The sequence below is a fragment of the Lissotriton vulgaris genome, chromosome 6 (assembly GCF_964263255.1).
Source record: "Lissotriton vulgaris chromosome 6, aLisVul1.2, whole genome shotgun sequence".
Taxonomy (NCBI): Eukaryota; Metazoa; Chordata; class Amphibia; order Caudata; family Salamandridae; genus Lissotriton; species Lissotriton vulgaris.
In genome coordinates, this window is record NC_141694.1 from 1,737,268,364 (window position 1) to 1,737,295,372 (window position 27,009).

General features: G+C 42.0%; 1 protein-coding gene across 1 annotated transcript; it reads left to right on the top strand.

Annotated features, from left to right (window-relative positions):
* Positions 1–23,574: 23,574 nt before the first annotated feature.
* LOC147709394 (uncharacterized) lies at positions 23,575–24,990 on the top strand. Its single transcript, XM_086925472.1, has one exon. It carries the CDS (start codon positions 23,575–23,577, stop codon positions 24,988–24,990), a length of 1,416 nt encoding a protein of 471 aa, XP_086781598.1.
* The last annotated feature ends 2,019 nt before the right edge of the window (positions 24,991–27,009 follow it).

Consider the following 27,009-nt stretch of genomic DNA (forward strand, 5'->3'; position numbering starts at 1 on the left):
AAATGTGTGTTTAAATTGTTGTATCATTTTGAGAAGGAATTTAAATGTTGAAAGAGGTCTGGTAAATGGAGCAATGGGTCATGTTGTTGATTTTGTGAATTACAGAAATAGAGATGGAATTGAATTTTTAACAATGTAATTTGATGGCTTTGAGCAAGTACAACAAATCAGTCGTTGTTATGCTAGATTTTTGCTTGTAATAGACTTATATGTTCGACGAAAACAGTTTCCTGTTTCTTTGGCATATGCGGTGACAATTCATAAATCTCAAGGTTTAAGTGTAGATAATGCTTTGGTGAACATTGGAAGTTCTGTGTTTAAAGAGGGTATGGCATATGTGGCATTATCACGAGTCAGAACTTTATCAGGATTGTACTTGATTAAGTGTGTGATGAGACAAAGATTTGTGCAGATCTAGATTGTGTTAAAGAATACAATAGGTTAAGAAGAGAGTATGCTCCACATTTGCCTCAATATCCTCTGTTTGAAAAACGTGTGGTAGGCCGAAAAAGAAGAAATGAGAATAATTGCAGTGAGGTAGTAGCAAAAAGACAAAAAGTAGATGAAACTGTAATTGTAAGCAGAAAGAAAAAGGATTCTGTTGAAGATGTTGTTGGATTTCAGTTTGAAAACACTTCTGGTGTCAACTGCTATGCTAATGTAGTGGTTAATGGGTTTTTTTTTCTTCAAACTTTACAAGAGCAGATTGTTGAAAATCGGGATCAAAGATTCTGCTGTTTATTGAATTCTGTGTTTGAGAAATGTAGCAGTGATAGAGCAAAAATAGAAAGTGTTTCAGAAATTCGAAATCTTTAGACATGTTCTGGTCAAAAAAAAATTCACAGAATATTCAGCAGGATTGTCAGGAATTTTTAATGTATATGTTTGGTGTATTGGAAGATGAAGGTGTAGATGTAGAAAATATTTTTAGCCTTTCTTATCAATGGCAGCATGACTGCGACAATTGTAGTTTATCAAGTAGTACTGGAATAGACACTGAAAGATTTATATATTTGACTTTACCAGACTGCAAATAAGTGTCTTTTAATAATCTAGTTAAAGCATCTGATCAAAATATGGTGTGTACCCAATGTAAGTGTGCAATGCTGTCCACATTATTTACACAAGCATATGGTCAGTATGTCATTTTAATGTTCCAACGATGTAGACCTGATGGAACTAAATTGACAACTTCTATTAAAAAATTCGTGGCTTCTCAGTTATCAATTTCAAGAAGAACCTTTGCAACTGTAGCTATTATTTATCACGACGGTCCTTCGACAACATCAGGGCATTATACAGCTTATTTAAAATGTCGAAAAGGCTGGACTTATTGTAATGATACTCATTTGACTTTCAAACAACGTTTGCCTTTTGACTTAAAAAATTCTTACCTAGTGTTTTTAGAACCGAAATTTAAGTAAATGTACTTGGCCTATGAAGACGGGAGCAGTTAATAAAAGTTAGTCTGCTGTTTAAAATTATATTGTGAGTAAAAGTGATCAAGATAATATAAAAATTCTAGTTGTCATATAGGTACTTTAAGTGGATCTCATAGTAAGTGATATCAGTATTATAGGAAATGTTGAACATGAGTGAGCCAGATATGGAAATATGAATATTTAAAAATTGTGGAAATGTTGTATGAGCTTTTCTTTCAGAACGTCGGGAAAACGGTAATTTTAGAGTTTGTTTTGAGTAATTTGAAAACATACTGATACATCTGACACTATTTGGCCTTAAGGAAAGGTGAAGGAATGAGAAAAGAGTCATGACTGAACACAAGGAGGAAATGAAAACATTGAAACATATTTCAGATATTCTTGGACCTTTTCTTATAGAAAGTCGATGAAATGGAAGCTTTAGAGAACAGCAGAGTATTTTCCAACGAAAAGGACCTTCATGATGTACTATTTGGTTAAAAGGAAAAGTAAGTGAATCAAAGATTAGTGTACATATGTGATTTTTAAGTTTATATGTTTTTTTTTAAACACAATCTTTTAGATTGTGTTTTTTTTCCCGCTGTCATATGATGAATAGTTTGAACTCACTGTTTTTAGTGAAATTCAATATATTCTGAGAACAGCAAAAATAAACTATCTAACATGTTGTACAAGTTATTCTGTAGTTTGTATTGAATAATTTATATTGTATTCCCATTGTCTCACACTCACTTTCCTTTTTCCACCCTCTTTCAGCTCTCTTTACTCACTCACACTGCCTTTCTCTCACTCAGTTTCACCCCCGTTCCTTTATTCCACTTCGTTCACAACCCCTCATTCCCATTTCAACTGTCTGCATCCCCTCTCTCCCTTGCACCACTTTTCAGCTTTCAGTCTCTCTGCTTTACTTCCCTTTTCCGTCTTTTCCTCCTTTGCTCTTTTAGTAATTCCTCTTTGCTTAATCACCTCTTTTGTCGCACTCTGTCACTATAACTCACCCACTCTCCCTCACTTATCTTTCTTTGATCCTTTCTGTTGTCCTCTTCTCTGTTTTTCATTCACTACCTCTATGTCCTCAGTCCCTCACTCTCCTTGTGTTATGCTCACTTGTGTTTATCTACCTTCTATCATTTCTCTTACAACAACTTCACTGCTCCTCTTTCATCGTTCTTCACCCCAGTTCTTTTACTACGGTTCCATTACTACCCCTCATTTCCTATCTTTCAGTGTCCTTCTCTTTACTTTCATCACCGAATCATATTCTCTCAGTACCACTGCTTTAGTCCTCTTCCCCTCTCTTTCCTTATTTTGCTCCGTTACTCATTTTCTTTTCCTCACTCATTGTACTCCACTTCACTGAGTCCTTCCCTTAGTCCCTCTGTCTACTAACTTCCTCACTCCTTTCCCTCAATCCTTCTATATTATCCTCACTCCCTTCATCCCTTCACTCACTCTCAGTCATCTTCCATTCCTCATTCTTGTAAATGCATCCTCAATCAGACTCCTTTCCCTCTCACTCATTCCCCTTTTACTTACTCCTTTTTCCTGATTTAGTTTTGCTAACTCACATTCTTTTAGTATCTTACTTACCTTTAGTTCATTTCTCTCTTCTTCTCTTCCTCTCTGTCACTGAATGTATCTGCCTTACTCTTAGTAATTTGCTCTCCTTCTATTTCCTTTTCCCTCTTTTTGTCCTTCTACATTACTTTATTTCCCTTTCTGTGTCCTTCACTCTTACTTTATTTTTTAGTACACTTTTATGATTTTTTTGACTTCTTGACCTGTCTCTTCTATTTTAAAATATATATTTTATTATAACGTATTTTTTCTTCTCTCTTTCACAGATACAAAGTGTAGTAAAAACATGTAATTAAGTTTACATTAATTATATGGTAAGTGTGACTAAAAAAATGTAGTTTGTCATCACCCTTTGCTTTAACCTCACTACTATTCTCTCACCCTACCTCACCCCCGTTTCCTTACTCTGCTTCCCTCACTTATTCTTATCCTCCATGTTTACTCCTCTTTCCCTTACTCTCCTACCACATTCAACTTCTTTCAGTCCCCCTGCTTTACTTCCCTTACCCTCTGTTCCCTTCCTTAGCTCCCTAACTCATTCCCTTTCCCTTACTCCACTCCTCTCACTCCTCTCAGTCCCTCTGTCATCACAGTTCCTCACTCCCGTTCCCTCACTCCGTTTCTCTTACCCTCACTGTCTCTGTCCCCTCACTGTCACTACTCTTTTGTCGTGCTCACTCCCTATAACTCACCCACACTCCCTCACTTACCTTTCTTTGCTGCTTCACTCAGTCCCTTTTTGTCACTCCTTCCTTTAGTCTCTCTGTCCTTTCTCTCTGTCACTCCCCATGTCTTACCCTTATTCACTTTTATCCACCCTCTTTCACCCCTCTTTACTTACACTCACTGCTCTTTTCTCACCCTCCCTCACCGCTGTTCCTTTACTCCGGTTCCGTCACTACCCCTCATTCCCCATCCTTTACTCTCCTTCCCTTTACTTTCAACACTCGCTCACATTCTCCCAGTACCTCTGCTTTAGTCTTCTTCCTCTCTCTTCCCTTCTTTCACTCCCTTATTCATTTTCCTTTTCTCACTTACACTCTCTTACACCTTCTCTCTGTCTTACTATCTATTACACAGTCCCTCTGTGTTGCTCCCTCTAGCTCTCTTTCTCTTAACATCACTCTCTCTGTCCCCTTCCCTCATGCTCACTCCTTCATTATTTTTTTTGGGTGCTTTTTTTTGGGTCCAAGAGTGCTGTGGACAGGACTCACCTTTTCTGACCCCTAGACAAGCCTCACCTCCTCCATGCCCCCTGGACAGGCCTCAATGTATTGGGTATAATAGATGATAACAGGATGCAGATGAGGTGAGACCTGACCAGAGGTGCAGATGAGGTGAGGCCTGTCCTGGAGAGCAGAGGTGGTGAGGCCTGAGTCTAAGAGTGCAGTGGACTGGACTTCATGAAGCCTCTCCCCCACTGCACTCTTAGACACAGACCTCACCTCCTTTGCACCCCTGGACAGGCCTCCCTCCCACTACACTCTTGAACACAGGCCTCGCCTCCTCTGCACCTCTGGACAAGCCTCACCTCATCTGCAACCCTGAACAAGCCTCACCTCATCTGCACCCCTGGACAGGCCTCACCTCATCTACACCCCTCGACAGGCCTCACTTCATCTGGACCCTGTTACTATCAATTATACCCAATACATTGAGGCCTGTCCAGGGGGCACGGAGGAGGTGAGGCTTGTCCAAGGGTCAGAGGAGGTGAGTCCTCTCCACTGCACTCTTGGACACAGGGCTCACCTCCTCTGCACCCCTGGACATGCCTCACCTCATCTGCATAATCTACTTCCTAATCTGAGGAAACACAGGTGACATGATTGTGAAAGGTTCAAATATATTTATTTAATCTTGCAGACACTATTTATTCCTTCTCAAAAATGTAAAAGCCATTCATATGCCCCAAAATCGTTTTTCCAATAACATTTAAGAAACAGAGCGCAGGTCCTATGTACAAGCATTCCATTTCACTACTGAAACCTCACTATTTTACAAAATACAGTTCCTCTATCTTGCAAATGTTGATACCAAACATTATCATTAAACATAACAAAAACCACGAAGAAAAAAGCACAATCTGCTACCTAATCTAGGGTAACACAAGTGACATGATTTAGAAAAGTGCAAATATATTTATTTAATCATGCAGGTTAAATAATGCGTGACAAAAAGCATACGGAGAAGTGTTGGAGGGGCTGCGGGCTCACGGGTTCTTTAACACACTTGATTTGGCATTGCCCATGTTTAGAACTCTTCTGGGAGGGAATGTTGAACGACATTGACAAAGCCTTTGACGTGGAGATCGCACGATGTCTAGTATACACCTTACTGGGCTACCAAATGCACTGACATTTCCCCTGTGATCACTGAGGAGAAGGCAGATGGCACTAGTGGTATTTGCAGCATGTCAGGCACTCTTGGCACAGTGATGCCCCACGAATGTCCCAGACCACACAGCATGGCAACACAGGCTTTGGCTAACCCTTGCCATGGAACGGCTCTCTTTGGTCCAAGATCGCAAAGGGGAGACTTATGCCGAATTGTGGGCCCCTTTTATCCAAATACTGTCAAAAGAATTCAGGGAGGTAACATGCCCCAAATATCTCCAAATACTTCATCTGCTTCCTGAAGTACAGGAAGCGACAACATCTCACACACAATGGGTGGGGTTTGACTAAAAGGCCATCAGCTTCGGTGGATCACTCCTACAATAAGATGATCTCATACTGGTACAGGTACCTCTTTTCTTTTTTTCATTTTTGGCAGGGGCGGGAAGGTTCTTTCCTTTTCTTTGTTTCTATAATTGTATTATTGTAGATAGGTTGGTTCATGCAATCCAGAAAACGCTGCTGGCCCCATGGTTGTAGGCAAAGAAGCTGTGTTCATGTATTTATGTCTGAGACTTTCGCTGCCGGCCTTTATGGTTGTAGGCATACAGCTGTGCAATGCTATAGGATTGTCATTTAAAACAAATAAAAGATTGGTTCCATAGAAATATCTATCAAAAATCTTGGTTACTGTGTATTGCTAAGTCGGTATTTCATGTACCATACAACTTATGCATAGAGTCGTATCTGAAAACAAAAAAGAGGAATCCGCCCATGTCTACGGTCTTTTCAAGAATACTTCTGCTGGGGTGATGCCTTAAGAAGACAAGAGAGGCCTGGACTAGATTGTGCAGAACATAGTGAATCCCTGAATACCTGACAAGCTACAGCAGACCCCATAAAGATGACCCACCTCGTTCTGCATTGTCAGGACACTATAAGCCTCATTACACTGTCCGTTGTGCGAAATGGTAACTCTATGCCCTGATGTTACTAGTACCATAGAGTGGGGAGCAGTGGAGAGCAGAGGTCAGATTAAAAAGTATTAAAAGTTGCCCCTTAGGGCCCCCTTACAAATGAAGAAGTACTTGGAAGGGATGTATGACGTTACAACGCATGCTATTACAACGCATGCTTTTACAACGCATTTTTTACAACGCAGAAGATATTACAACGCAATATCTTACAACGAATACTGTTACAACGCAATACAGAGTTACTAATGAAAAAGTACCATTACAACGAAATCCTTTAACACGCATACCTTTACAACGCATTTAAATAATATATTTTTTTTTTGTAATTTTAAATCTGGCACGGGATGCAGGGAAATTAGGGGTTTTAGGGAGGGGCTGTGTATTAAAATGTGGTGAAAAACTCCACGGAAAAGCTCTGAATTTCTTAAAAATACTTACCATATCAAAGGAATATTTATTTAATTAAATAAATAAATAAATATTTTAATTTTTATAATAAAATTAATCCTGGCATGGGATACAGGGAAATTAGGGGTTTTTGGGTGGGGAAGTGTATTAAAATGTGGTGATAAACTGCACGGAAATGTCCAGAAATCACAGAGATTTTAAAATTAATACTCGAGTAACAAAATTAATACTCGAGTAACAAAATTAATACTCGTATTTAAGAAAATTCACATATTTCACCGAGAGAACGATTTACTTGTCAAAACAACGTGAAAACGATTATTAAATACATGAAAAATAAACTTTTTTCAGAAACAGAAATATTTAACATACCGAGAACCGCCATTTTAAGCACTGTAGTTTAAAATGAAGTCCATCTACCATTTCCATGACATTAAAGAACAATACTTTCAAAATGGATGCCAAAATGGAACGAAACTGTCAAAACATCACTTCAAAACACAACATTTTAAATTATACGTTTTCACATTATATGAATAAAAATAAAATTATAAAACTAACGGTGTAAATTAAAGAAATAATGATGCTACTGACGAAAAGTTATAAATACGAGGAAGACACCATTTTTAAGTCAGTTGATTATCAACTCCCAGAGTGACCAGACGTCAAAAGCTGACCCTCTGACCTCTTCAACGAAATATCAGCCATAGCGAACTTTGAAGCATTTTTTCAATCACATTCAAGTAAGTTAAGAAAACGAAGTAAAGAAATGGTTAATTATAGCATTTGAGCAGCAATAAGTTAGAAATATATATTTTTTAATTACAATAAATAATACAACATTAACCTTTAGCTAAGGAAATACCTGAATATTTACAAACATCTCTAAAGATTCCGAAAAATAAATAAACGTTACTAATATTAAAACGTTGTAATTTTTTTAAAAGAAAGTATTCTATTCAGAAATATACTATAAATTTTTTAAAACAACAAAAAATATTTATTATTTTTAGAAACAGTTCTCCAACCAAGTGAGACGAATAAACCAGCTTTTCCAAAAAAAGCTTTTTTTCTAAACAGCAACACTACTCACCACGATTTAAAATAAGGTACTTTTTTTTCTATATACCAAAACATATAAGTAAATAGTTTACACACCTTCCGATGTAATAATCCAAACCTTTAAATTATTCTTTTCTCACAGAAAAACGAACTTGGTTTAAGAAAAAACCCATTCATTTTTTAAATACAATCGTTGTGATTTTAAGAAGGTAATTTTTTTTATATTTAATAAAAGTATAAATAATAAATGAAATCATCACCGAAAAAACGGATTTAAATATTGTTCTTACTACTTGAAAATACAACAGTACAGAAAGTGTCACATGATGTAGAATTTTCAAATCCAAATCCAACATCTACAAACTGCAGCTGTTAAAAAATGTTGGACGGTTTAGAATAAACAATAACTAAAGCAATTTCAAAACAATGCAATTCTAGAGAAAAGAAGAGTTTAATTTGTAAAATTAATTAGAATTCCTACACAATAAAAATACAGCACTAAGAAAGTATGTGATGTTTAGAACATAACAATTATTTATCATTTAAAACTTGTCAGTTATCACTAGATCACAAACAATAGAAATAAGATTTTCATGAAATGTTTTGAATACATTTTAGATACTAAAAATTATCTTCTGAAGTCCTCCAATCAAGAACAAAAACTGGGAATAGCAGTCTACAAACAAAGCCAAACAAAAACATATAAAAACTAGGATTATCAGTAAGGTAAGTGCTGGAAAGTGTAGAGGTGCCACTTACTATTCTAACTCCAGGAAAGTGCATCAGTAGGGTAAGTACTGGATAGTATAGGGATATCACTTACTCTTCTAACCCCAGGAAAGTGCATCAGTAGGGTAAGTGCTGGATAGTGTAGGAGTGCCACTTACTATTCTAACTCCAGGAAAGTGCATCAGTAAGGAAAGTGCTGGAAAGTATAAGGGTGCCACTTACTATTCTAACTCTAGGAAAGTGCATCAGTAGGGTAAGTGCTGGATAGTGTAGGGGTACCAATTACTATTGTAACTCCATGAAAGTCCATCAGTAGGGTAAGTGCTGAATAGTGTAGGGGTGCCACTTACTATTTTAACTCCAAGAAAGTGCATCAGTAGGTTAATTGCTGGCTAGTGTAGGGGTGCAACTGAGTATTCTAATTCCAGGAAGATGAGGCAGTTAGAAAAAATTGAAACAGTGATAATACAGGGGCATATTATCAAGGGGGTTTATCTCCGCTTTTTTGGCTTTAAAAGCCAAGAAAGCGGAGATAAAATTATCTCCCTATTACCAAGCTGTTGCTAACACCAGTTAGCGACAGCTAGTAGGAGATAGCGACCATCTTGGGCCCCACTTTGCATGTCAGTGATATTTATCACTAATGAGATGCAAAGTGGGCGTGCCAAGATGTTAGAGACTGAAAACAGTCGCTAACATCGCTATCTCCTATTACCAACTTTTGGAGATATTCGCGCTAAGCGGGAATATCTCCAAAAGCTAACACCTGCCCTGAGCAGTTCTTAGCCATGTTATCCAATGGGAGGTGGATAACATGGCTAAGAGCATTTGCTCGATAATGCATGAATATCGCTGACTTTTCAGCGATATTCATGCATTTCGGCCGCTTTTTATCGCATTTGCGATAAACCTTGTTAATAGCAAGGTTTATCTGCGATAAAAATCGCCGATGTGCGGCGATAATTTTTGTCTCTAAACAAGTTAGAGACAAAAATTATCGCTAGTTGTTGGTAATATGCCCCACAGTGTTTAAAATCATATAAAACATTCTCAAATTCTTTTTGTAGAGCCAAACCAGAAAAGCAAAACTCGAAAGAGCAATCAACTAAGAAGCCCATACAAAAACAAGTCAGAAGACCAGGAAGAAGACAAAAAAGCAAATTCCAAAAATCAGAGGTAATTTATAAATATAAGCACATCTAAACCGCAAAATAAATAGCATATGGCTGAGATACCCGCCACCCCCTCTCGACACAATCCCAAAGGATGGGAAACCGGAAACGGTTCTGAACTTTTGGAAGGCGGGAGGGAGTGACCCTCCCGGCCGTATTTATTAAAATATGAAACAAAATGAAAACATTAAAATAACAGTTTCATATTATGTACAATTTCTTTTCCACATTACGATGTTTGGCTAACCTTAACATATTTCTAATACAAAGGTTCTCCTAGCCGAAACTAACATCCTACAAAACATTTTAACTTGAAATTGTACATCCTAACGTTAAGGGCCAACGGCAAGGTCGTAACCGGTGTCAGATCCCTAAACCAGAATTACCCCCCCCCCACTTGCGAGGGGCGACCGCACTGAGGCTGTACCTCATGTGCATCTACCAATTTCCCTTGACTTGACGGGGGCCCCAATGAACTCGACGCCATTTAACGGTCGTCCGAGGACTCGTGTGAGGTGTCTAGAAGGTAGCGTAAACCCCCCTCCCCACCCCACACAACTTACCACATCTGCCGTCGCAGGTGTCCTGGCCCCGGGAAATTCCCAGGAGGGGCCCGTAGCCCCTCCTACCCAGGAAGGGGCCTTGACCGCCTTCCCTTTCCTTTCGGCGGCCCATCCTTAGAAGGGACCGCCTCCCCGTTGAGGGGCAAATGGCCACCTCCCCCGGGCGCTCCCATCCGTAATGGGTGACGCCCCCCCCATAGGGATCTTCCAATTACTGCTCAACGATCATGACCTTACCGCCCGACCAAAATAAATACGACAATTAACTGAAATCACTAAATTAAAACAACCATAACTGCTTCACGTATGATTACTGATCAACACTCGTGCAATAATACTTTATTCAAAATTAAAAACATACTGTAAAGAATCCTTCGCTTTATTGCATACTCAAATAACACTTTAATCATCACAACCTATAAGAAATAGAGTTACCACATCAAAAAACTTTATTTCAAAACCACTTGCTGTCTTCAGGGGCTGGTGGGTTGGTCAAAATTGGCTCTTCGTTCCGTCTCGAGCTCACGTGCAGCGGGGAGGTGCAGCTTCAGAGCACAGGAACAAGAGGATGCTTCCTTGGGTTGTTGCTCCTTTTATCCGTCTTCGGGCGGGCGTAAACCCGCCTCCGCCCGCCTCCGGGGGCGTGGCTGGCAGCTTTAGTGTCTAGGACAACCCACTCCAGGGCGGGAAAAAAGCGCGCCCCGGCTACGCCGCTTCGGGCATACCAGCCGAGACTCGCCTCCCGCCCAAGATGGCCTCCCGGGGGGATCGGGGTACTCCACCATACGTTCGGGGGGACCGAGTGGTCGCCCCTTTCCATATGGCTGAGATACCCGCCACCCCCTCTCGACACAATCCCAAAGGATGGGAAACCGGAAACGGTTCTGAACTTTTGGAAGGCGGGAGGGAGTGACCCTCCCGGCCGTATTTATTAAAATATGAAACAAAATGAAAACATTAAAATATCAGTTTCATATTATGTACAATTTCTTTTCCACATTACGATGTTTGGCTAACCTTAACATATTTCTAATACAAAGGTTCTCCTAGCCGAAACTAACATCCTACAAAACATTTTAACTTGAAATTGTACATCCTAACGTTAAGGGCCAACGGCAAGGTCGTAACCGGTGTCAGATCCCTAAACCAGAATTACCCCCCCCACTTGCGAGGGGCGACCGCACTGAGGCTGTACCTCATGTGCATCTACCAATTTCCCTTGACTTGACGGGGGCCCCAATGAACTCGACGCCATTTAACGGTCGTCCGAGGACTCGTGTGAGGTGTCTAGAAGGTAGCGTAAACCCCCCTCCCCGCCCCACACAACTTACCACATCTGCCGTCGCAGGTGTCCTGGCCCCGGGAAATTCCCAGGAGGGGCCCGTAGCCCCTCCTACCCAGGAAGGGACCTTGACCGCCTTCCCTTTCCTTTCGGCGGCCCATCCTTAGAAGGGACCGCCTCCCCGTTGAGGGGCCAATGGCCACCTCCCCCGGGCGCTCCCATCCGTAATGGGTGACGCCCCCCCCATAGGGATCTTCCAATTACTGCTCACCGATCATGACCTTACCGCCACAGGCCGGATAGTTGACCGGCTATCCGGACCCCCCACAAAAAACTCCTGCCTAAAGGTCATGGTTTAAACTCTTCAGCCAAGCAATGAGATCTCCTATGAGTAACTCATTCCCCACCCAGGACAAATGGACCCCATCCCCCAAATACATACTGTCTCCCTTGATACAACCATGAGGAATAGAATGCAGTGCACTTGAACGAAACAATCTACCCAATTTGTTATTCACTTTCTTCACCGAATGATTTATAGCAGACACCGAATTCGCCCCCCGCCACACTTTACGTGGAATCATATGGGACCATGCAATTGTGCACCCTGGAACCCTTCTCGCCAACCAACTTACTGTGGAAAGTATCGCCTCGAGAAGAAGTCGTCTACCAGTGGTCACCAAATCGTTGCCCCCAAGATGGACTATGATTATAGATGGCGGTGACCTTGTCCGCCCTAACAAACCCTCGCAAAAGGATTGAAACTGGTCAATACAGAGCCCGCCCCTTCCGTAGAAGGTCACCCTGTACCCGTATTCCCCAGCCATGTGAATCATGTCACCTGCTTTGAATACGTCCACGGCACGCCTCACGTATGAGTGGCCCACGACCCACACCACTTTTTCCGCAGCCGGTGATGTTTGACCGCTGGTTCCCAGGTGTCGGGTCGACTGCACAGTCCGCCCCGCCTCGTAAGCTTGCGAAACTGTAAACCAAACAAAAACAAGAAGCGTGAGTACATGATAGCAGCTTCACAACATGTGCAACCGCACATACCTTTTGTAACAATTCGAGGACCAACGCCCCAAACGCTTCACTTTTTCTACACTCAGACCCCTGGCTGTAGCCTCAGTAGCAGCCCCTATCCGAAAGGAATGGGTCCCAAACTCGCCGGGGTTCAAGCCCGCGGCCGAAATTGCCATTGTAAGCACCCGCTGGAACTGAAACCTCGTCAGTGGGGTGGCATCAGCGTGTCTCAACAAGGTCCCCCCCCATGATGCCGCCCGCTGCGCTAGATACTCCTTTACACAAACAACAGGGCACATGGGAGATCCGGGAATCCGATGTATGACTACGCAATCCCCAATCGCACCCTGATCGGCCTTGGACCTGACAAACGAGACAATCATCGTCTCCCCCTTAACCTGAATGTGCTCTCGGCACAGTCCCCCCACCCGCATCGCCCCATGGAATGCTAACGCAAAAGCGGCCCGGAATAACACGGTTTCATACTGGGATGAACATGTCGCAGGGAGTACGGATAATAACAGGGCCAACCTATCCAGACCTATCGGGTGCCTCTCATCTACTCTGCGACCCTCCAGGCGTAGCCACCCAAGTAGCGCTTTCTGCACTACGAAAGACGCTGTCGGGTCCTGGATCCCATGAGCCCTTGCCATAAAGGAAATGGCGGCCCGATGCCTCTGGGCCGTAGCTACTGATTTGCCTGCCTGATGTAAAGACAGCAAAAATTTTACGACAAGCTCTTCCTGGCCCCAAAGCTCCCCCCTAGCAGAACCCAAAAAGGACCAATAGCAACGGAACGCCCCTTCATATGCCTTCCTTGTCCTGGGCGCTAAACTCTCTCCCACGAGGTTTTGTAGTTCGGGGCACCGAGAGACCAGAGAGCTTCGGGAAAGGGTGCCGCCACCGGGTCCGCTGTGGGCAGAAAAACCCAGAAGGCCTGCATACGGAAACGAGAAAGCGCGTCAGCCGCTTGGTTCAGCACCCCCGGGACATGTCTTGCCCTAAAGAGCACATTCAACTGCATACACAATAACACAATTTCTTTGAGCAGTCTCAGAATCCATTTGCAACGTGCTGCCTGACTATTGATACACTCAACCACGGTCATGTTATCAGACCAGAACACCACAGAGTGATCCCGGAACCCCTCAGGCCATGTTTTCAGGGCCACCAAAATAGGGAAGAGTTCCAGAAAAGCAATGTTACTCGTCAGCCCGCACTCGTGCCACCGTGACGGCCATTTTTGAGCCGACCATTGTGTACCGAATATGGCGCCAAAACCTATACTCCCCGCCGAATCTGTCCACAGCCCCAGCTCCTCGGAGGACACCGCCGGTTTGTTCCAGACAATTCGACCATTGAAATCCGCCAGGAATGCCAACCAAATGCGCATGTGTTACATCTTGCTCATGCTTTACATTTCCCTTACTTACATTTCCCCATTGCTTAGCCACTGCATGTAATAGAATGTTTGATGTCATACTAGAATGTTAAGTACCTGACGGCTCAGGGGGAGACAGTTGATGGCAGACAGGCTGAGCGAGAGAAGATCTGCTCCTGGTGGGACTTTTATCATTATATCTATTGATCATTTAACTTGGATTAATCTACAATAAATTATATTTACTTTACATACTGGATTCAAGAACTTTATTTGCTACAAATTGGCGACGAGGTACAGAACTGAACTTATGCGTGGAAGGAAGACGGATTTAATGTACTACTACTGCAACTAAGGAACTTTTCAAAGCTGAAAAGAAAAGGTAAATTAATTGAAACGCCCTGGTTAGCCCCACCAGTGTCCCCAGTCATCTGGACAGCCTCCCATCCCAGGGTGTTTGATTTCTGACTGCGTTACGTGACCTGAATTTGGAAAACCTGAAGAAAATTATCAATATTTAATTCATTTTGCCCTGATTTGCCAAAAACTTTTAAAAGGAACTTGTGTGCCAAGTTTTGAAAATACGTCTTTGCCAGCTACTATGTGAATGCAAGTGCAACATTCCGTTGTATTAAACGTTTTAAGAAGTTGAGCAGCGTGAAAATGGACTTAATGTTTTGTTTTGGCCAAAGAAAATGCTGGATTGGCATCTTTAAGCAGAGCACTGTGTACAGTGTCTACTCTGACTTCGGCAAGTGCTCTTCAAACATTTCTAGCCTGTATACTGTTTTAAGGCTTTGTACTGATTTTTACACGTTTTTTCCTTTTCATTTATTTTTTTTTGTTAATATGATTAACAATGACTTGTGTGAGCAATGGCTTGAGCGCTTATTGTGCCTTGTGCAGAGTAACTCTCTTTACCTAATATTGTACACTCACCGTCTTGTGTGGAGATGACGGTTGGTCGTCGAGTGGACGGCGGCGATCTTCTCTCGGTCCCTGCTGCTGTGCGTTTGATGACGTATTTGGAAAGCATCAGGGAGTTGGTGATTCTTTCACCTCACGTTCTGCCTTACGTTCCCTTCCTGCTGTGACGTCAAATTTGCCGATGTTGCCACTGTTTGTGGTTTCTTGTCAGCACGCTTTCACCGTGAACCATCCGGCAGATACGTGACAACGCGGTGGCCATTTTAATTTGTTATTTAGGTTGCCATAACAACGTGCACCGACGGACTTCAAATAATGTGGCATTACGATCTACAAATATTGAGTTTTCGAAGTTTTTGCTAGTGAGGAATTTGTTTTTCTGCTCCTTGATGATGAGTTCGAGTGAAGGATCACACTATCGGCAGCATTTCAACAATAAGACTTCGGAGTTTGGGTGAGAGATCACCCTGTCAGTACTTCAACAGTCAGACTTCGGTGACTACTTTTGTTATTTTGATTTATTATTTTGGAAAATTTTCAATATGCTTTACCATTCATATTTACCAACTTGCCTATTTCATTCTGTTTAACATAACTCACAGTGTATTGATGTTTATATTATTTTAATGTATTATTGCTTCTTATTTCGTATAGAGTTATGTGTTTACTTTGTTAATTCTCGTGCTCATTTTCTGACATGTTTGATATCGATATGCTGTTTTGAACCACCATTTAGGTGCTCAACTTCCATTGAGGTGTTCAATATTGTTCTTTCTTGTTTTTGATGTACCAGGTTAATTAGTGCTCTAAAATATTAGAGGAGTTCACATGTGTTATTGAGTAGAGTCCTGCATTTTCTTTTATTGTTGTGAACCACTGTGTGCTCAAATTATTTTGAGGTTTTCTTTTCAGAGGATTAGTTGTCCTAGTGTTGGATTTATTAAATATGTAATTTGCGGAGTCACATCTGTGCTCATTTTGAGGCGCTCCATTTTACAGTTGATGGCAGACAGGCTGAGCGAGAGAAGATCTGCTCCTGGTGGGACTTTTATCATTATATCTATTGATCATTTAACTTGGATTAATCTACAATAAATTATATTTACTTTACATACTGGATTCAAGAACTTTATTTGCTACAGCATGTCCTGGCGAATCTCTGCCGAGAGCCTCGTGCGGTGGTGTCCCTCTTTAAGACCGACCATGGCTTGTGCAATCGAGCGGGAAAAGGGGCGGGCCATTGGCATTACTCTAAGGGCAAAATTCAACTGGCCCACCGTTTGCTGCAATTGATGCAAGTTTATCTTAGTCTCTAGAATACATGTTTCAAGGGAGGCCCTGAATTTTACCACCTTTTCTTTGGGTAACCGCAAACAACCCTCCTCCGAGTCGAGCTCTATCCCAAGAAACTCGAGTGAAGTCGAGGGACCCACAGTCTTACCTGGTGCCAATGGCACACCAAAATGATTCATTAAGCCACAAAATTCTTTTAAAGCCTGTCCACATTCTGGATCCCCGGCTGCCCCCAGGAACAGAAAGTCATCGAGATAATGCATAACATGCTGAAAACCCGTCTTTCTTGTGAATACCCATTGCAGAAAACAACTGAACTTTTCAAAATAAGCACAAGATATAGAGCATCCCATTGGCATACATTTATCCATGTAATAGCGACCCTGAAACATGAAACCAAGGAGACGCTGATCGTCTGGGTGTACCGGGAGCAACCGGAACGCTGACTCGATGTCTGATTTTGCCATCAGCGCCCCGGGCCCCAGGCGATTCAACATGGCGACGGCCTCATCGAAGGATGCATACCGCACCGAACACACTTCCGGGTCTATCGCATCATTCACGGAAAGACCTCGTGGGGCTGACAAATTATGTATTAGCCTAAACTCACCCGGGTCCTTCTTGGGGACCACCCCTAAGGGGGAACAAACAAAGTTAGCAACCGGTGGTAAATCAAATGAACCGGCAACCCGCCCTCGAGTCACCTCTTTCCCGATTTTTACTTGTACCACCGCCGTATGCTGCAGGACCGACAGTTGGTTCTTACAACTTGTTTTACCCTGAAAATCCCCCACTGGAATGCGGAAACCATACGAAAACCCGTCTCGCAACACCCCAGCGGAGACATGATCCGGGTATTCATTGAGCCAAGGAATCATTGCCATGGTGTCAACCGGGGTAGGTAAAGGCGCCCCTCGGACTATTTCAGACCTGCTTGGCGCTTCCCCTACCACCGTTATCACCCGTCTTGGCTCTGCACATGGTCTCGGGATGGGAGGACTGTCCACACCCCCCACATTCGTGTCTAAACTTGCATGACCCTTGGGGCCTTGTACATTTTCCCCTGTTAAAGTAGCGAGGTGTGGCTCACTGGTTAGAGGCGGCAGACCCGGAGGCTGAGAACGGCCCGGGACCAGGGTTCGATTCCCGACGCGGCAGGGTCGAGGACCAGGGTCAGCGGACTGATAATTCTCGCCTCGGTGCCCACTTTGGGCAGTGATCACACTCGGTAACTCTGGGCATTAAGCTTGCCTCATCGCTACAACGGCCCCCCACAGACGCCGGGGATGCCTGGCTTCACCTTGGAGATACCCAGCATGGGACCATCTCACAGGGAAAGCCAGGACGGGTTCCCCAGCGGTCATTCGCGCCAGGATACTCCGGTAGTAATTGAGCGCGCTACAAAACACCTTACATTTACATTTACATTTACATTTAAAATTCCAACAAATCCCCTTTTTACCTGCGTTGCCACTCGACTTCGAGTGGTGCTCGTTACCTGCACCCGTCCGAAAGGGTGTCCCAGGGGATTGGCGGGACGACTCACCCCCGTTACCCCCCGACAATGGTACCTTTAACATGCTTGAATTCTCCATTTTTTGCCAAGAAATGGAGTCATAACAATCCCAGGTCAGAGCTGGGTCGTGCTCTTTGGCCTTCCTAAAAACATTGTCATAGCAAAACCACTGATTGCCCTCGTATGATTGAGAATACTCCATGATACGTGTCTGATATATGGGCAACTCGGGCAACAACTCAGGCCTTCGTTCCCCCATAATTGAGGTGAATATGCCAAACGCCCTGCCCCAGGTACCTATGTTCTCATCAACCTTAAAGGCGGCCATTTTGGCGCGCCAAACACTCGGATGCAGAAGCTCTTTTTGGCCCTTCACATGTTCGATCTCGTAATGGTCGGTAAGCAAAGAAAACATGTTCACATACTTATCAGCCCAAATCTTTTCCTTAACTTCGAGTGGAACATGCTGGGCCACTTTCTCCCTTCGTGAGGGTACAGACCCCTCCCCCGCAATCGGCAATAGCCGCTTACCTGAACTAGGAGCTGTACTTGCTGCCGAACTCGTGCCCGCTGCGGTCTCACCCACCGGAACCTGTGGGGGAACAGAAGATGGTGCCCTCGCAGCCTCTCTAGATTCTCGCAATTGCCTCATTACTGCCCTGGCGTCGTCTGCCGTGGTGCCCTCACTATCTTTTCCCAACCACGCTGCCAGTTGTGCAGCCAACTCGGGAGGCATATCTTCCCCGTTCACGGGGGTGACTACGACGGGGATCGGTCGCCCCTCCTTCGGAACCGGGATTGGCTCCTCTATCGGTGTATCGGGAACCGGGGCCTCCCCCCCAAGTGCCCCCCTCTTGGACCTCTTGCCCCTCCCGCTGGGGACTACTCCCGGCAATGCTGGTCCGACGACTCGCTTCGGGCCTCCAACCCCGTTCATTGCCGCCATCTGCTTTTTCATCTCGGCCATGTCCTTTACAAGCATGCGGAGCATCTGATCGGTACCGACCCGTTTTCCGACTTTCTTGCCCGGCATTCTCCAACGAAGATATCTGAAAGAACAAGAACAAAATTAAAACGCTCAAAATTGGCTCTTCGTTCCGTCTCGAGCTCACGTGCAGCGGGGAGGTGCAGCTTCAGAGCACAGGAACAAGAGGATGCTTCCTTGGCTTGTTGCTCCTTTTATCCGTCTTCGGGCGGGCGTAAACCCGCCTCCGCCCGCCTCCGGGGGCGTGGCTGGCGGCTTTAGTGTCTAGGACAACCCACTCCAGGGCGGGAAAAAAGCGCGCCCCGGCTACGCCGCTTCGGGCATACCAGCCAAGACTCGCCTCCCGCCCAAGATGGCCTCCCGGGGGGATCGGGGTACTCCACCATACGTTCGGGGGGACCGAGTGGTCGCCCCTTTCCAAAAGTAGATTTCAAAAATTTGTAAAACGCAAATAAAGAGCCTCAGTAGAGTAAGTGATGACATTTTAAGAGGTATCACTTACTATTGTAACTCCAGGAAGGTGCATCAGTAGGGTAAGTGCTGGAAAGTGTAGGGGGTGCCACTTACTATTTTAACTCCAGGAAAGTGCATCTGTAGGGTAAGTGCTGGAAAGTGTAGGGGTTCCACTTATTATTTTAAGTCCAGGAAAGTGCATCAGTAAGGTAAGTGCTGTATAGTGTAGGGGTGCCACTTACTATTCTAACTCCAGGAAAGTGCATAAGTAGGGTAAGTGCTAGATAGTGTAGGGGTGCCACTTACTATTCTAAATCCAGGAAAGTGCATCAGTAGGGTAAGTGCTGGATAGTGTAGAAGTGCCACTTACTATCCTAACTCCAGGAAAGTGCATCAGTAAGGTAAGTGCTGGATAGTGTAGGGGTGCAACTTACTATTCTAACTCCAGGAAAGTGCATAAGTAGGGTAAGTGCTGGCTAGTGTAGGGGTGCAACTGAGTATTCTAATTCCAGGAAGATGAGGCAGTAAAACAAATTGAAACAGTGATAATACAGTGTTTAAAATCATATAAAACATTCTCCAATTCTTTTTGTAGAGCCAAACCAGAAAAGCAAAACTCGAAAGAGCAATCAACTAAGAAGCCCATACAAAAACAAGTCAGAAGACCAGGAAGAAGACAAAAAAGCAAACTCCAAAAATCAAAGGTAATTTATAAATATAAACACATCTAAACCGCAAAATAAATAGCAAAAGTAGATTTCAAAAATTTGTAAAACGCAAATAAAGAGCCTCAGTAGAGTAAGTGATGACATTTTAAGAGGTATCACTTACTATTGTAACTCCAGGAAGGTGCATCAGTAGGGTAAGTGCTGGAAAGTGTAGGGGTGCCACTTACTATTTTAACTCCAGGAAAGTGCATCTGTAGGGTAAGTGCTGGAAAGTGTAGGGGTTCCACTTATTATTTTAAGTCCAGGAAAGTGCATCAGTAAGGTAAGTGCTGTATAGTGTAGGGGTGCCACTTACTATTCTAACTCCAGGAAAGTGCATAAGTAGGGTAAGTGCTAGATAGTGTAGGGGTGCCACTTACTATTCTAAATCCAGGAAAGTGCATCAGTAGGGTAAGTGCTGGATAGTGTAGAAGTGCCACTTACTATCCTAACTCCAGGAAAGTGCATCAGTAAGGTAAGTGATGGATAGTGTAGGGGTGCAACTTACTATTCTAACTCCAGGAAAGTGCATAAGTAGGGTAAGTGCTGGCTAGTGTAGGGGTGCAACTGAGTATTCTAATTCCAGGAAGATGAGGCAGTAAAACAAATTGAAACAGTGATAATACAGTGTTTAAAATCATATAAAACATTCTCCAATTCTTTTTGTAGAGCCAAACCAGAAAAGCAAAACTCGAACGAGCAATCAACTAAGAAGCCCATACAAAAACAAGTCAGAAGACCAGGAAGAAGACAAAAAAGCAAACTCCAAAAATCAAAGGTAATTTATAAATATAAACACATCTAAACCGCAAAATAAATAGCAAAAGTAGATTTCAAAAATTTGTAAAACGCAAATAAAGAGCCTCAGTAGAGTAAATGATGAAATTTTAAGAGGTATCACTTACTATTGTAACTCCAGGAAGGTGCATCAGTAGGGTAAGTGCTGGAAAGTGTAGGGGTGCCACTTACTATTTTAACTCCAGGAAAGTGCATCTGTAGGGTAAGTGCTGGAAAGTGTAGGGGTTCCACTTATTATTTTAGTCCAGGAAAGTGCATCTGTAAGGTAAGTGCTGTATAGTGTAGGGGTGCCACTTACTATTCTAACTCCAGGAAAGTGCATAAGTAGGGTAAGTGCTAGATAGTGTAGGGGTGCCACTTACTATTCTAAATCCAGGGAAGTGCATCGGTAGGGTAAGTGCTGGATAGTGTAGAAGTGCCACTTACTATCCTAACTCCAGGAGGGTGCATCAGTAGGGTAAGTGCTGGAAAGTGTTGGGGTGCCACTTATTTTAAGTCCAGGAAAGTGCATCAGTAAGGTAAGTGCTGGATAGTGTAGGGGTGCCACTTACTATTCTAAGACCAGGAAAGTGCATAAGTAGGGTAAGTGCAGGATAGTGTAGGGGTGCCAATTACTATCCTAACTTCAGGAAAGTGCATCAGTAGAGTAAATGCTGATTAGTGAAGGGGTGCCACTGAGTATTCTAACTCCAGGAAAGTGCATTAGTATGGTAAGTGCTGGATAGTATAGGGGTGCCACTTACTATTCTAACTCCAGGAAAGTGCATCAGTAGGGTAAGTGCTGGATAGTGTAGGGGTGCCACTTACTATTCTAACTCCATAAACTTGTATAAATAAGAAAATAAATATACATTTCAAAAAGATAAAACAAAGACATAGAAAAACATAGTATTTTTTTTTCCCATTTCATTTTTTCAACAGATAATGTCAAGCCACGCCACAGCATCTTACACTAAATCAAGGAAAGGAAACAGACTTCTCAAACATTGTGGATATATATATTGTAATGAAAGGATAAGTGAACCAAGGAGACATCGGAGGTGTGTGCAATATTATTCTTCCAGTTGCAGCGGCAGAGCGGTTACTGTTGGTGACAACGTAATCAAAACAACTGAACATAACCACTCTGCCTCTGCAATGGAGATAGAAATATGTGAAACAATAAACAAAATGAAAGATATTGCATCCACCTCCAATGAAACTCCTGGTAGAATTTTAAGAGAGGTTGCACAACATGTCCCTGGACATATTGCTTGTAATATGCCTACTATACCCAATTTGCGTAGAATTATTCAACGTAAAAAGCAGGCAAGTAACACTCACACAGTTACCCCTCAAACTTTTGCAGACATAAATATTCCTCATGAACTTACTCTATCTTTCTCTAATGAACCTTTCTTACTCTATGACAACGAAAACCCTCTTAAACGTATTCTAATATTTAGCACTCCCCGTAACCTTTTTAAATTAGAGAATACTGAAATTTGGATGATGGATGGGACGTTTAAATGTACGCCCCATCCTTTCACACAAATTTACAGCATTCATGCACAGATTAACAAAAATGTAGTTCCCTTAGTGTATAGTTTGCTACCAGATAAGCAATCTGCAACCTACACTGAATTTTTGACAGTGATTAAAGAGAAAACACATCCGGGAAAAGTCCTAGGAAAATCATTATAGATTTCGAATTGACTATGATCAATGTGATCAACAAAATGTACGGCGTAAATTACAAAAAACATCCCTGGTTACAGATTACTGCTCAGATAGCAAACTACAAGTTGAATTAAAGAAATTAACAGCACTTTGTTTTGTACCTCCGGAAAGTGTAGACGAGTACTACACTGCAATTTCTGAATCAGAATATTATGTTGAAAATGAAGAAAAATTGTCACCCTTGTTAAATTACTTTGAGGACACATGGATTGGGCGTCTAAGCAGATCGGGTCGCAGGAGGAAGCCACGTTTCCATGTGGAGTGGTGGAACTGCTACTCAACCTGCTTGGAAGGAGGTGCTAAAACAAACAATGCCATAGAGGGATGGCACAACTCCTTCAGTCATACAATTGGGAAACATCATCCAAATTTCTACTCTTTTTTGAAAACTTTGAAGAAGGAGCAAAGTTTTCAAGAAATGAGACTTGCACAAGCATTAACAGGTAGCCTAAATCCACGACCTTCTAAACAAACAAAGGAGATGTCCGAGAGACTATTGACAGTACTTCAACAATTTTCGTTGAGTGTGGCATTAGACTACCTGGAAAATGTTGCTAACATATTACATTTCTAATCAATTCTCACAAAGTTACTTTCCTGCTTTGACCTTAAATTATTTCTTTCACATTTAATTTAATTGGCATTTTTTTAAAACATTTTTCAAATTAATTTTCGTCGGGTTCCCTTACCGAAAGAAGTCTTCTTTTTTTCTGTTCCACCATTTTCAAATGTAAACAAATCCATTAGTAATTTTTTCCAAAAAAAACCCCTTACAATCCAAAGATAAGTCACTCTTCTACTTTTATTTTTAAAAAAATTTTTTTTATCCATTGCATTTAAAATGGAATATATTTACTTTTGAAAACATTTTGAACGTTCCTTTAAAAATATCCTTTCCTTCCTCACCACTTATTTTTTCCAAAGTGATGCTTGCTTGAAATTTATTATTAAAAAAAACTAGTTTTTTGAAAAAGGTTATTATTTAAGTATTTGGTATATTTTTTCCAATTGTGAAAAAAAGAACAATGTTCTAATCTCTTAAATTTATACCTCCAGGAAAGTGCATTAGTATGGTAAGTGCTGGATAGTGTAGGGGTGCCACTTACTATTCTAACTCCATAAACTTGTATAAATAAGAAAATAAATATACATTTCAAAAAGATAAAACAAAGACATAGAAAAACATAGTAATTTTTTTTCCCATTTCATTTTTTCAACAGATAATGTCAAGCCACGCCACAGCATCTTACACTAAATCAAGGAAAGGAAACAGACTTCTCAAACATTGTGGATATATATATTGTAATGAAAGGATAAGTGAACCAAGGAGACATTGGAGGTGTGTGCAATATTATTCTTCCCGTTGCAGCGGCAGAGCGGTTACTGTTGGTGACAACGTAATCAAAACAACTGAACATAACCACTCTGTCTCTGCAATGGAGATAGAAATACGTGAAACAATAAACAAAATGAAAGATATTGCATCCACCTCCAATGAAACTCCTGGTAGAATTTTAAGAGAGGTTGCACAACATGTCCCTGGACATATTGCTTGTAATATGCCTACTATACCCAATTTGCGTAGAATTATTCAACGTAAAAAGCAGGCAAGTAACACTCACACAGTTACCCCTCAAACTTTTGCAGACATAAATATTCCTCATGAACTTACTCTATCTTTCTCTAATGAACCTTTCTTACTCTATGACAACGAAAACCCTCTTAAACGTATTCTAATATTTAGCACTCCCCGCAACCTTTTTAAATTAGAGAATACTGAAATTTGGATGATGGATGGGACGTTTAAATGTACGCCCCATCCTTTCACACAAATTTACAGCATTCATGCACAGATTAACAAAAATATAGTTCCCTTAGTGTATAGTTTGCTACCAGATAAGCAATCTGCAACCTACACTGAATTTTTGACAGTGATTAAAGAGAAAACATCCGGGATAAGTCCTAGGAAAATCATTATAGATTTCGAATTGACTATGATCAATGTGATCAACAAAATGTACGTGGATACCCAAATTCAGGGATGTTTTTTTCAGTTTTCCCAGGCATATTGGCGTAAATTACAAAAAACATCCCTGGTTACAGATTACTGCTCAGATAGCAAACTACAAGTTGAATTAAAGAAATTAACAGCACTTTGTTTTGTACCTCCGGAAAGTGTAGACGAGTACTACACTGCAATTTCTGAATCAGAATATTATGTTGAAAATGAAGAAAAATTGTCACCCTTGTTAAATTACTTTGAGGACACATGGATTGGGCGTCTAAGCAGATCGGGTCGCAGGAGGAAGCCACGTTTCCATGTGGAGTGGTGGAACTGCTACTCAACCTGCTTGGAAGGAGGTGCTAAAACAAACAATGCCATAGAGGGATGGCACAACTCCTTCAGTCATACAATTGGGAAACATCATCCAAATTTCTACTCTTTTTTGAAAACTTTGAAGAAGGAGCAAAGTTTTCAAGAAATGAGACTTGCACAAGCATTAACAGGTAGCCTAAATGCACGACCTTCTAAACAAACAAAGGAGATGTCCGAGAGACTATTGACAGTACTTCAACAATTTTCGTTGAGTGTGGCATTAGACTACCTGGAAAATGTTGCTAACATATTACACTTCTAATCAATTCTCACAAACTTACTTTACTGCTTTGACCTTAAATTATTTTTTTCACATTTAATTCAATTGGCATTTTTTTAAACATTTTTAAAATTAATTTTCGTCGGGTTCCCTTACCTTAAGAAGTCTTCTTTTTTTCTGTTCCACCATTTTCAAATGTAAACAAATCCATTAGTAATTTTTTCCAAAAAAAAACCCTTACAATCCAAAGATAAGTCACTCTTCCCCTTTTATTTTTAAAAAACATTTTTTTATCCATTGCATTTAAAATGGAATATATTTACTTTTGAAAACATTTTGAACGTTCCTTTAAAAATATCCTTTCCTTCCTCACCACTTATTTTTTCCAAAGTGATGCTTGCTTGAAATTCATTATTAAAAAAAAATAGTTTTTTTAAAAAGGTTATTATTTAAGTATTTGGTATATTTTTTCCAATTGTGAAAAAAAAGAACAATGTTCTAATCTCTTAAACTTATACCTCCAGGAAAGTGCATTAGTATGGTAAGTGCTGGATAGTATAGGGGTGCCACTTACTATACTAACTCCAGGAAAGTGCATCAGTAGGGTAAGTGCTGGATAGTGTAGGGGTGCCACTTACTATTCTAACTCCATAAACATTTCAAAAAGATAAAACAAAGACATAGAAAAACATAGTAATTTTTTTTTCCCATTTCATTTTTTCAATAGATAATGTCAAGCCAAGCCACAGCATCTTACACTAAATCAAGGAAAGGAAACAGACTTCTCAAACATTGTGGATATATATCTATACTACTATTATAAAGGAAGAACTTTGAACCTTTGAGGCGGGTAAACTCGGGAACCACAGCGCCAATCCACACACCCGATACATCGTTGAAATTGTATGGGTGTGCAGATGGACATAGGCTATATAAATTTAAAAAATATACGGTATTTAAAAAATGTACAAGAAAAAAAAAATTAGTCCCATGGAAGTAGCGCCGGCCGCGACGTGCGTGTTGACATCAGGAGCGCGGGGAGGAGCGACGTCCAGGAGCGCGGGGAGGAGCGGCAGACAGGCGGGGAGGAGCGGTGAGGAGCGGCAGACAGGCTGGGAGGAGCGGAGAGGAGCGGCGGACAGGTGGGGAGGAGAGGGGAGGAGCGGTGAGGAGCGGCAGACCGGTGAACGCAGGAGCGCGGGGAGGCGCGGCGGATGAGGTGAGGTTCCGGGGGACCCACGGACAATGTCAGAGCGGGCGGGGGCCCTGAAGCCAAGGTCGGGACGGGCTGATACTCCGGGGGACGCACGGACAATGTCGGGGGCGGGGGCCGGGGCGGGCGAGGGCCCTTAAGCCTGATTGCTCCTGGACAAGGTCGGGACGGGCTGCTAGTATTGTAATGAAAGGATAAGTGAACCAAGGAGACATTGGAGGTGTGTGCAATATTATTCTTCCCGTTGCAGCGGCAGAGCGGTTACTGTTGGTGACAACGTAATCAAAACAACTGAACATAACCACTCTGTCTCTGCAATGGAGATAGAAATACGTGAAACAATAAATAAAATGAAAGATATTGCATCCACCTCCAATGAAACTCCTGGTAGAATTTTAAGAGAGGTTGCACATCATGTCCCTGGACATATCGCTTGTAATATGCCTACTATACCCAATTTGCGTAGAATTATTCAACGTAAAAAGCAGGCAATTAACACTCACACAGTACCCCTCAAACTTTTGCAGACATAAATATTCCTCATGAACTTACTCTATCTTTCTCTAATGAACCTTTCTTACTCTATGACAACGAAAACCCTCTTAAACGTATTCTAATATTTAGCACTCCCCGTAACCTTTTTAAATTAGAGAATACTGAAATTTGGATGATGGACGGGACGTTTAAATGTACGCCCCATCCTTTCACACAAATTTACAGCATTCATGCACAGATTAACAAAAATGTAGTTCCCTTAGTGTATAGTTTGCTACCAGATAAGCAATCGGCAACCTACACTGAATTTTTGACAGTGATTAAAGAGAAAACATCCGGGAAAAGTCCTAGGA